Raw genomic sequence first — 13,058 nt, 5'->3', positions numbered from 1 at the left:
AAGGGGCTGGCGGCGGCGGTAGCGTGGTGGTGGCGGCAACGGCGGTGACGTGGTGGTGCCCCGAGAGCATCGTGCTTTTTTTATTTTTTTTGAAAATCTTCACCGAGTGTCAGATATAGCACTCAGCAAAGTTTTCGCCGAGTGTGCGATAAAAAACACTCGGCAAAGATGTCTTTACCGAGGCTTTGTTTGCCGAGTGCGCTTCGCCGAGTGCTACACTCGGCAAAGCCTTCGCCGGGTGTTTTTGGGGCTTTGCCGAGTGTACCTGGCACTCGGCAAACCTGCTGATTTCGGTAGTGGTCGTCGGCGGAGGGCCGGCCGTCGCGTTCGCGTACGGCGTGTGGTCGGAGTTCCGCGGCGTCCGGCTCATCCTCACCGAGGTGCGTGCCGCCGAGCGCGAGCGCCATGGGCTGTTCCGCGCCTTGCACGACGGCGGCCGCCTCCTGCTGCGCTTCGCCGACGACACCCACTCCGCCTCCGTCCCGGACGACTGCTGCGGTGAGCCGCCGGAGGCAGCGGCAAGCAGTGCTGTTGGCGGCAGTGGCAGCTTCATCGGCGGGGAGCTGTGCCAGGTGGCGGCGGTTGCTTCGACGGCCGGACGCGCGTCGAGGTCGGCCGGACACGGGCCCGGATCTGATTATAACAGATGTCACCTCCTCAGATAGTATTTTTAGAAATGACGCTACAAATTTAGCATCGGAGAGAGAAAATATTTACACATTTACCATATTTGCTCATGTGCCACGCCAGATTGTCACTGCAGTGTCGATCCTTGTCAGCAAGAGATGTAAAATGACTCTCAATGCCCCTGCCTTCCTCTTCCTTCTCCTCTCCGCGCGTCCTGACCCACTGGTCAGCACAGCCGTCTCTCCCAGATGAGTTCCCCGCACCTCGAGGTGTCGCCGCTCCGGCTCCGCCGCGAAGCAGCCGCCGGCAATGGCAGGGTGGGCTCGCCCGCTCCCGCTTGGGCCTCCTGCGGGGTCGGCTTCCGATGCGATCGTTGCAGCGGTCTCTTCTGCAACAACGACGTCCTGGAATTGCATCACCTCGTCTACCATGCCGGTAAGCACCACCGTGCCCTCCGTATTTTTGCTCTTTTCTCCAGAATGATCCACGCATCAGAAATTGCAACAAAGTCTCTGGACTCCGGTGATTGTTCTTGTTCTTGCAGCCACTGAGCTGGTGGACAGCGACACGACAAGCAAGTGGTGGAGCTCAAATATGAGGTCGGGTGGCCTAATCCCGACGGCAACGAGCAACGAGCACCCCCGCTGCATCGCCGACGGCAACGAGCTGCTCCAGTTCCACGGCACCACCGTCTCCTGCTCCCTCGGCTCGCCCCGCCGGCCCTCGCTGTAGGGAAGCGGGGTAGGCTACATTAGCATCACTATCGCATATACCCAAGATACTTGCGAGTAGAAGATCATAGATCGTTACCACTAGACGCGCAGCGCAGCGGAAGAAGTCGCGCATCGATGTAGAGGAAGTAGTCGATCACGTCCCACGAACCGAGCTCCTCGTAGTTGATCCCAGCAGTCGATCAGTGCAGCAGTCGCAGCAGCGTCTCCACGGAGTCCACACGTACGAGGATGAAACGCAAGGCGTCGGTGTGCTAGCACCGCACGCACGGCAAGCGCGGCGGCCAAGAGGGGGGACGGCTAGGGAGGTGGTGCGGCTCACAGGGTTGTGTCGCCCCCTAGCCCCTCCCCGTATATATAGGGCGTACTAATGGGCTTCTATCTCATAGGCCTATTAGTAACCCTAATTCCTCTTGGATCAATATACCCTAGGGCCTTTAAATCGTATTGTGATGATGGACTCTTGGGCATATCACCAACAATCTCCCACTTGCACTAGAGATAATCATACAGGCAAGCTTTCCAACATTCCAAACCCCTTAAGTGTGTGACCCGTTAGGTTCATGTGTAGGTGGTCGTGATCGGAAATCATTTCCAAATCACAAGTCAATAGCGGCACCTAACAGGACATAGTGACTCACAAATACACATAAAGATCATATCGGCCGAACCTTAGATATACTCACACACCGATCCCTTTGCCACACGATACCAGTCAAGCTCAAGGCGAGATGCGTGCCACCTTTGTGATAGCTCGACCATTCTCTCGATCTAATAGTGGATTCTATTAATAACTAACCTTTAGTCATAATGATTAACTCTTTAATCACTTTGGCATGGCCATGCACTTTCAAATCCAACTATCTCGAGGGGCCCAGAGATATCTCTCCCGTTATCTAGGAGGGGCAAATTCCATCTTGATCCGCTCACATCCCATTCCATGTTTCATGACACACCTGTAAGCTACTTTTGTAACTACCCAGTTACGGAGTAGCGTTTAGCAGCCCCAAGATGCACCACTACACACAGTGAGAAACAATGACGATCTCAGGTCTAAGGATCCAGTAGGTATAACACTCAAGAACAACTAATGGCACATACAAAATAACAATCCCAACATTGTCTTGGAGTGGGTCAATCCAACACCATGTTCACCAACATGTGTCCACATCATTAATCCGATATCTCTATATCCATGATCCGTGAAACATGATCATCAATTAATACATGTGCTAGTCTCAACATCGTTGTTGTCCCACATAACGACATAAACTAGGGATAATTTAGAATCATATCATTGTCAACAAAGAGTTTCACGAACAAGTCACGTACTTGATAATCAATGTAAAATAATCATCCATGGAACAAATAATAATTTTTCATCATTACATATGACACAAAAATCTCCCATGCACACTAGAATCACTAATGTAGGTATCTAATAGCCAAAGATCTCATGTGCGCCTCATGCTTTGGTTGTGGGAGAGGCTTCGTCAACGGATCAGCAATGTTTGAATCCGTGTGCACCTTGCAAACCTTCACATCACCTCTCTCAACAAAGTTACGGATGAGGTGATACTTCCGCAGTATATGTCTGGACTTCTTAGTTGTTCTACGCTCCTTTGCTAGTGCAACGGCACCACTATTATCACAATAGAGGTCCACTGGACTGGACGCACTAGGAACAACACCCAAGTCAGAAACAAACTTTCTGATCCAAACAACTTCTTTTGCAGCTTTGGAAGCTGCAATATGCTCAGCCTCTGTCGTCGAATCAGCCACCGTATCTTGCTTGGAACTCTTCCAGCTCACTGCCCCACCATTGAGGCAGAAAACAAAACCGGATTGCGATTTGGAGTCATCTTTGTCTGTTTGAAAACTAGCATCGGTGTAACCCTTTACAAGGAGCTCATCTTCACCTCCAAATATTAGGAACATATCCTTAGTTCTCCTAAGGTACTTAAGGATACTCTTTACAATTGTCCAGTGAGCTTCACCGAAATCTGACTGATACCTGCTCGTAACACTTAGAGCAAAGGAAACATCTGGGCGTGTGCAAAGCATAGCATACATGATCGACCCTATGGCTGAAGCATAAGGAATCGTACTCATCCTCTTTTGCTCATCAGGAGTCGTAGCACACTGACTCTTGTTTAGAGTAATGCCATGTGACATTGGCAAGAAACCTTTTTTGGAATCTTGCATATTGAACCGATTTAATATCTTGTCAATGTACGTGTCTTGGCTTAATCCAATTAGTCTTTTTGATCTATCTCTATAGATCCTAATACCCAGAATGTAAGCCGCCTCTCCTAAATCCTTCATCGAAAAACTCTTTTTCAATGAGGTTTTAACTGCTTCAAGCATTGGAATATCATTTCCGATCAGTAATATGTCATCCACATATAGGACCAGAAACACCAGTGCGCTCCCACTAGCATTTTTGTAAACATAAGGCTCATCTTCATTCTTGATGAAGCCAAACCCTTTGACTACTTCATCAAAATGAATATTCCAACTCCGAGATGTTTGCTTCAATCCATAGATGGACCTCTGAAGCTTACATATTTTCCCAGCATTTTTAGGATCGACAAAACCTTCAGGCTGTGTCATATACACATCCTCACTTAGATGTCCATTAAGGAAAGCGGTTTTGACATCCATTTGCCATATCTCATAGTCATAATATGCGGTAATTGCTAGGAGAATCCGAACAGACTTTAGCATTGCGACGGGAAAAACATTTCCTCATAGTCAACACCTTGAATTTGTCGGAAACCTTTCGCCACCAATCATGCCTTATAGATGTGAACATTTCCATCCATGTCAAGTTTTTTCTTAAAAATCCACTTACAGTCGACAGGTCTTACACTGTCAATTTGATCGACCAAGTTCCAAACTTGATTATCATGCATGGATTTTAACTCGGATTGCATGGCTTCAAGCCATTTGTCGGAGTCGGGTCCCATCATTGCTTCTTTGTAGGTCAATGGCTCATCATATGTGGCGCTCCTCCGTAATAAGGAGGTTGAGCTTGTCAGTAGCGCGATGTGCCCTTATAGACCTTCGTGGGGCTAGTGCCTCAACTACGGGTTGTGCAACATCTTGCACATCCCGTGGATCTTCAGTGGGTGCTGAAACAGTTTCAGGTGTTTCCTGAATTTCTTCAAGTTGCACCTTACTCCCACTAAATCCTTTTGAGAGAAACTCCTTTTCTAAGAAAACACCATTGCGAGCGACAAACACTTTGCCTTCCGCCTTATTGTAAAAATAATATCCTTTGTTTTCCCTAGGATACCGCACAAAGAAGCATTTGTCTGACTTTGGAGTGAGCTTATCTGACATCAAACATTTGACATAAGCCTCACATCCCCAAACTTTGAGAAAAGATAATCCAGGATGCTTCCCAGTCCATATCTCATATGGTGTCTTCTCAACTGACTTACTTGGAACCCTATTCAGTGTGAACGTAGCAATTTCAAGAGCATAACCCAAAATGACAATGGAAGATCAGCTTGGCTCATCACGGACCTAACCATGTCTAATAAGGTTCGGTTCCTCCGTTCGGATACCCCATTCCATTGAGGCGTTCCGGGCGGAGTTAGCTGCGGAATAATTCCACATTGCTTCAAATGATCACCACATTCAAGGCTCAAATATTCTCCTCCACGATCAGATCGCAGAAATTTAATTTTCTTGCCTAATTGATTTTGTACTTCATTCTAAAATTCTTTGAACTTTTCAAACGATTCAGACTTGTGCCTCATTAAGTAGATATAGCCATATCTACTAAAATCATCAGTGAAAGTAATGAAGTACTGAAAACCATCTCTGGCTATTGAGCTCATTGGTCCACATACATCGGTATGTACAAATCACAATAAGTCACTCGCCCTCTCACTATGACCAGTGAAAGGCGCTTTGGTCATCTTTTCAAGCAAACAAGACTCACATGTGTCAAATGATTCAAAATCAAATGAGCTTAACAATCCATCTTTATGGAGTTGTTCAATGCGCTTCTCATTTATATGACCTAAGCGACAATGCCAAATAAAAGTGGGATTCAAATCATTTGGTCTAAGCCTCTTAGTATTAATGTTACAGACAGATTTATCCTCAAGATCAAGAACATATAATCCATTCACCAATGGACAATGAGCATAAAAAATACCATTGCAAAAAATAGAAAAATGTTTGTTCTCTATTACAATCTTAAAATCATCAACTTTTTCCAAACATGAAGAAGAAATAATGTTCTTGCTCAAAGCAGGAATGTAATAACAATTATTTAATTCCAAAACTAATCCGGAGGGTAGAGACAAGTGGTAGGTGCCGACCGCCAACACCGCAATCTTTGCGCCATTGCCGACACGAACGTCCAACTCGCCTCTTGCAAATCTTCTAGTCTCACTTAGACCCTGCAACGATTTGCAAGTGTGAATCATCGATCTAATATCAAATACCCATGATTCACTGGAAGATAATACAATATTAATTTCTAGAACATTTATACCTGATGTGGAAGTCTCACTTCCCTTCTTCTTCTTCTTCTTCTTTTCTTCCAAGTACTTCTTGCAGTTCCTAGACCAATGTCCCTTTTCATGATAGTGGAAGCATTCATCCTCAGAAGTAGGGCCAAATTTGGCCTTAGGTGCTAGCTTTAGCTTAGAGCCCGAGGACTCACCACTAGAACTCTTTTCCTTGCCTTTACCTTTGGGATTAGGAGGCGTCCAACGCTTCCTCTTTTTGTTCCCCTTCTGAATCATCATCATATGATTGGGATTCTTCTTAATGCTCTCCTCTGCTGTCTTTAGCATCCCATGCAACTCACTCAATGTTTTATCCAAGCCATTCATCTGAAAGTTCATGATAAAAGGCTCATAGCTCGCCGGGAGCGACTGGAGAATAACATCAGTAGCCAAGTCTTGGTGAAGTTCAGAACCAAGTCTATCCAAAGTCTCAATGTAACCAATCATTTTGATCACATGAGGACTGACTGGGCTACCTTCTGGCAGCTTGCACGCAAACAAGGACTTTGAGATATTGAACCTCTCAGTCCTGGCTTGGTTCTGAAACATCCCACGCAGCCCCTCGATCATGGTGTAAGCATCTGCATGCTCATACTGCTTCTGCAGATTAGGGGACATGGTGGCGAGCATCAGACAGCTGACATCAAGTGAGTCATTGCAGTGCTTCTCATAAGCTCTGCGATCAGCAGTAGTTGTATTGTCAGGGAGATCATCAGGATATGGCTGCTCAAGAACATACTCCTTTTTCTCTTACCTAAGAACAATTCTCAGGTTGCGGTACCAATCAATAAAGTTTGTTCCAATCAACTTTTCTTTCTCAAGAACAGAATGCAAATTGAAAGCGGAATTGTTACTGGCAGACATGATCTACAACATTAAAGTAAAGCAAGATTTCAGCACTAAGTTTATGTAAAGACTTTCATTAACTGATTTAACAAAAGACAACCTACTATATCAAAGTCATCTTCCCTCTAATGACATATAGTGGTTCAAGATCCATAATCACTAAAATCCTATTGAGCTTTAGCATCACGGCTAGAAAAGTAGTGATACAGGTAAGCAACAAATTACTAATCACATCTCTATGCGACTCTTGTTTGTTGGGTGGCATCCAATGCCCCGGCCCCAACCCTATGCCTTAAAGCCCAAAACTGTTTTGATAGCTTTGTTGAGTAAACCAATACTATGCTTGTGAATGTCCGACATCCACCCTATACAAAATTGATAGCCGAGGGTACTCTATTTTGGTAAACCTACCACACAACGATCAAAATTTATAGGTGCAGCTATTGGTAAAAGGCATAAAAAACTCAACCTTTTCTGAGGGAAGTTATTCTATCATGATTAAAACATCCACCATATGTAAAAGCATGAAAGAATAGTATGATAGGAAAATAAACATCACAGACATATAATCATATTATATTGTGAATAGTATGGCCTCTTGCATCACAATGGGCTCCATCGCCATGGCTCTAAGGTGACCTCCATTGCCATCCGTCCTGTCTTGTGGTGATCATCATCGCCATCATGATTGAAGCCTCCATGAAAAGATACTAAGCTACTACATCTAATAGCTAGTGAAATAATTACATGAGGATTCAAACATCACAAGTTGACACGCAGGTCGTTATACAATAATGGTGCAACCTCAATCCAGTTGTGTTAACTTGCGACACGCAGGCCGCACAAATCATCACATACTTCATCACATGACATTGAGGCCATACCATTTACATCACACCCTGCAAAAATAAGTTAGGCGTACGACGTGTTCTACCAAAGTAGTGCTTAGGAAGCCGCTATAGCGAGAAAGCAACGGCGGTCCCGCATCTATGGAATCCCTATGAAATCTCATCAGAGTGATCGCATCACCTCAAATCCGAGCCATTCATAATGCCTCAATTTTCACTAGGCCAACACATTGACCGTGCAAACTTTGCACTTGAGAAGACTGCATCTACACATGACCTCGATCTGTTGGTTCAATCTGCTGACTATGCACACAGTTAGTCCCTGATGGTGATTCCAGCCGGTAGGGACATGTCGTATGCATAACAGAGAAAGAACACGAACTAATCTTTTGTCACATGCCGTGCAATCAACTCGCTCCAGTTTTAACCCCTTATGACCAATTGATCTAATCAAACCGTGCAAAAGTAATAGATCCAATCTACTACAACAACATATCACCTATATGCTAATGATCCAGACCAAAAACTATGCAAGATGGCTCTGGTACCACTGTAGGGAAACGGGGTAGGCTACGCTAGCATCACTACCGCATATACCCAAGATACTTGTGAGTAGAAGATCATAGATCGTTACCACTAGATGCGCAGCGCAGCGGAAGAAGTCGCGCGTCGATGTAGAGGAAGTACTCGATCACGTCCCACGAACCGAGCTCCTCGTACTTGATCCCAGCAGCCGATCAGCGCAGCAGTCGCAGCAGTGCCTCCACGGAGTCCACACGTACGGGGATGAAACGCGGGGCGTCGGTGTGCTAGGACCGCACGCACGGCAAGGGTGGCGGCTGAGAGGGGGCGGCTAGGGAGGTGGTGCGGCTCACAGGGTTGTGTCGCCCCCTAGCCCCTCCCTCGTATATATAGGGCGTACTAATGGGCTTCTATCTCATAGGCCCATTAGTAACCCTAATCCCTCTTGGATCAATATCCTCTTGGGCCTTTAAACCGTATTGTGATGATGGGCTCTTGGGCATATCACCAACACTCGCGGCTACGCCACAGGCGACCGGACGGCCGCCTGGGCGTGGGTCCTCCTCCTCCCAGCCATCGCGGCCCGGTCCTCCTTCTCTTGGCCATCCTGGTCCTGGCCATTGCAGATCCACAGATGCCCACCCGGCTGCCGCCATGGCACCGAGGCTGGAGTGCAGGGGGGTTCCATCTCTCGAAGGTCGGCTCGTCGCTGGTGAAGAAGGGCATCAGCGCCACGAACCCGCGGAGCCGCACAGTGTGGAGCGCGCGCCCGGCGCACCGGAGAAGCGGGAGTTGAGGTGGTGCGTGAGGACGCCGCCCGTCGACTCGCCCGCAACGAAGACCTGGCCCGGGTCGGCGAGCTTGGACATCATGGGGCAGAGGAGGACCGCGGCCGCATCGTCGATGGATGCCGGCTGTCGGTGCTCCGGGGCGAGCAGTATGCGTGGTTCCCGGCGGCGCATGATGGAGAAGAAGAAGCCCGACCGAGCAGGATGGAGAAGAAGAAGCAAGGGTATCGACGGTCATTTGCCCTTTGGTGCTGACTCGGATTCACGCTGGAGCGACGATCTGGCGTGCCACGCGAGCAAATGTGGCAAATGTGTATAGATTTTCTCTCTTTAATGTTAAATCTATAGCGTCATTTCTAAAGATGCTATCTGAAGAGGTGACATCCGTTATAATGGTAAAAAATTAAATACCCCGGGGTGGTGGCACACTTCCTATGAATTGAACCCGCATTGTATTTTTTTGCCCTTTTTTAATGATTCTATGCTTCAACCCACGGTTTTCCGTGACTTCTCAAGTAGATAGTTATTTCAAATTTCAAACTTTAGGGATAAAAGAAAACAGCTTAAACACTTTTTGTGATTGTGTTAGTGGTTTTCTATGACTGGATTCTATGACTCTGGGCTAGTGGACCGGAGCCTCATCAACCTCGGCAACTGACGCTCGCATGGATTAATTTCTATTGCATTTATAGAAACCAGCTGGAGAGTGTAGAATTTTTTTCTTTGTTCATGTATAGATTTTGTTGCTATAGAAACACCATCACTTTGGCCTATTTTTTTAGAGTCATATATACATCGTGTTTGGGCATAGATACTACTAGTTGACTATGTGCCCATGCTTGCAGTAATATACATACTAGTGTCTGATCATAGATACTATCTGTATGCTGCTAGTCTCACAAATATCATACATTTGATAGTCTCACAAAAATCAAATATTTGGACGATCCTCACAGTACAGCCCAAACCATGGATCTTTGCATAGCCGACATATTTCTATGCCACTATATAAAGGTTTCTATGCTCATCCGAAAGGTAGGGGAGGAAGAGCGTTTGTAAATCAGAGCTAGTTTGGTCAGATTTAAAAAATTTGGAGGTTTTCTCGGCTATTGTCTCTACGCTATTGTTTTTAATTATATATACATGTGTGCTTGAGCATAAATACTTCCTGATGCATGTATATAATTGGTTCAAATGACAATAGTATCTTTCTTGGTTCTATGTATTTTTCATGCACCTTCGAGGATCACTTAAAACGAGATGCTTGTTTCTATGATTCCGTCATGTTGTTTCTATGGCGAGATAGTTTGGACATACTGGTATTAATCACTTATTGGTATGTTAGTTGCATCGATCATATATACATTCTGGTTTATCATAGATACTTTTCTGTGAATTTTGTCACCATTGCATTCTATGACGCCACCGGTTAATTTAAAATTATGTTGTATGAGCTCTATGATTGATGCCGTTGTGCTTGATTTTTTAATGTGTTGCATTACCTCTATGCATTTGGGTGGTATGACTTTGCTAATCTAAATGTATGCGGTGATCTGGCGGTGGAGGCGATTCCGGCTATTTGCGCGGCGGCGTCCCTCGGCTGTTGGTCCCTACTGCCTTCTATGATTGTCACTACTGCCTTCTAAGATTGTCACCATTGCATTCTATGATGCCACCGGTTAATTTAAAATTATGCTGTATGAGCTCTATGATTGATGCCGTTGTGCTTGATTTTTAATGTGTTGCATTATCTCTATGCATTTGGGTGGTATGACTTTGTTAATCTAAATGTATGCGTTGATCTGGCGGTGGCGGCGGCGTTCCTCGGCTGTTGGTCCCCGTCACAGCGACCTTGGTCGGAGTTTTCTATGATTGTCACCACTGCATTCTATGAGTTGTCACCGCTACCTTCTAAACTGTACCAATGTTTTCAGGATCGATACATCTATGACTATAAATATGGGTATATATGATGCCTACATATAAATTTTAATTTTTTTGGAAAAAATATTCATGACCTTATCGCTGCCGCCTTCTATGACCTGTATGCACCATAGTGTGATTTCTATGAGTCAATATATGATCAAAATACCCGTCTCTATGATCAAACTACCAATTTCTATATTAAATGCTCATGATTTTATCACCAAACTTTCAGAATATATGATCAAACTACCAGTTTCTATGATCAAGCTACCAGTTTCTATGATCAAACTTCCAGTTCCTATATTATATGCTCAGGTTTCTATGACCGAAATTCCAAAATATATGATGAATGTACTAGTTTATATGATCAAACCAGTTCTATGACGTCTAGATTCAAATTTGAAATTTTTCAAAAAAAATATTCAAAAATGTATCTCATATGATGCAGAAAAATGCGAGTAATCTAATGGTGAAAACCATCTACGAAAAGCATAGAACTCCCTCACGAGAAACATATATTTTATGAATTTAATTATTTTCAAAGAAATAATAGGAGCATGCAGCAGCGCAGCAGCACCATGCAGAGCCCAGGCGCGCCGCGAATTCAAAAACCAGCCGCATGCAGCCTGCACGGGGGCGTCTATTCATCGCAGCTGCAATTGAAATAAATCCAATCGCAGCTGCGGCCTTCTTCTTTCTCCGCGGCGCTCTTTCGCCTTCTCCCACCTCTCCGGCTCTGGCGTCGCCCCCGGCACCTCCGCCGCCACCCTCCACTGCCGCCAACGCCAACCGAGCTCGCCGTCACGCCGTCCAGCCGCCGCCGTGCCGCCTTCTTTTCGCCCTCGCCGCCGGCATCGTCCACCGGGCTCCGGCCCCGGCCGTTCGGCGGCGCTCCCGCGCCGCCTCGCCCGCCGCCAGCCAGCCCGCCACCGCCGCCGGACCACCGCCACCCCCGAACCCCTCCTCTAGGTCCGGTGGCCATTGGAGCCCCAGCAACCCAGAACCTAAAGACCGCCGCCGCCCTCCACCACCCCGGCCGCCGGCGGCTGTCCCCCCACCCCCTGCTCGAGGAAGAAGATGAACAGGGGCGCCGGCCGCCTTCTTCTGCGACGCGTCCCGCAAAAATCGCACGCGCGATGAATAGACTTCGGCAGGGCGGTTAATCAATCATCGGTTCCATTCCAACCCTCGCACAATCTTACTATTACTATTTGGAGGCTCCTTTGAAGCCTCCACGTGAAGCCACCTAGGATCCTAGGTGGATACTCTAAAAAAATAGAGAAGTCCTAGAAATTCTCGCAAAAATCAGAAACATCTGGCCATCCATCTAACTACTCTAATCATAATAGTCATTGGATTTGTTATTTTTCTTATAAATTACCCACCTCTGCCATTATAAAAATAGACTAAAGTAACCCGCTAAACATGCATCTAAATTACCCACATCTGCCATTATAAAAAACCCAAAGTAACCCCTAATCTTTGTGTAAATTACCCACCTATGCTATTAAACAATAATACAAAACAACCCCTAAATTTGAATCTAAATAATATAATTATAATAAAATATAAAATGAACCAATATAAAATTCTAAATGACTATTTATATTATTATTATATTATCATGTATATAAAAATACTACTCACGATAAGTGTCACTATGTATTCGTGTACAACGAAAGAGATAAGAACAGTAATTTAATAAATAAATAGTTTAATTTAATATATATATCAAACACACATGAAGGTGTGGTGCAAAATAAAATCTATTGCAACTATATTATGGCTCGTTTGAAGCCTCCACGTGAAGCCACCTAGGATCCTAAGTGGATACTCTAAAAAAATAGAGAAGTACTAGAAATTCTCACAAAAATCAGAAACATCTGGCCATCCATCTAACTACTCTAATCATAATAGTCATTGGATCTGTTATTTTTTTAATAAATTACCCACATCTGCTATTATAAAAATAGACTAAAGTAACCTCCTAAACATGTATCTAAATTACCCACATCTGCCATTATAAAAAACCCAAAGTAACCCCTAATCTTCGTGTAAATTACCCACCTATGCTATTAAACAATAATACAAAACGGCCCCTAAATTTGAATCTAAATTATATAATTATAATAAAATATTAAAGTATACCAATATAAAATTCTAAATGACTATTTATATTATTATTATATTATCATGTATATAAAAATACTACCCACGATAAGTGTCACTATATATTCTTGT

At 45.0% G+C, this 13,058-nt stretch overlaps 1 protein-coding gene across 1 annotated transcript; it reads left to right on the top strand.

The window, feature by feature from the left end:
• Window positions 1-791: 791 nt before the first annotated feature.
• LOC120685045 lies at window positions 792-1,359 on the top strand. Its single transcript, XM_039966890.1, has 2 exons — window positions 792-1,062; window positions 1,172-1,359. Exons 1-2 carry the CDS (start codon window positions 876-878, stop codon window positions 1,357-1,359), a joined length of 375 nt encoding a protein of 124 aa, XP_039822824.1. The 5' UTR covers window positions 792-875.
• Window positions 1,360-13,058: the final 11,699 nt, after the last annotated feature.

Source organism: Panicum virgatum, chromosome 8N (genome assembly GCF_016808335.1).
Source record: "Panicum virgatum strain AP13 chromosome 8N, P.virgatum_v5, whole genome shotgun sequence".
NCBI lineage: Eukaryota > Viridiplantae > Streptophyta > Magnoliopsida > Poales > Poaceae > Panicum > Panicum virgatum.
This window is presented reverse-complemented; position numbering and strand designations above follow the sequence as displayed.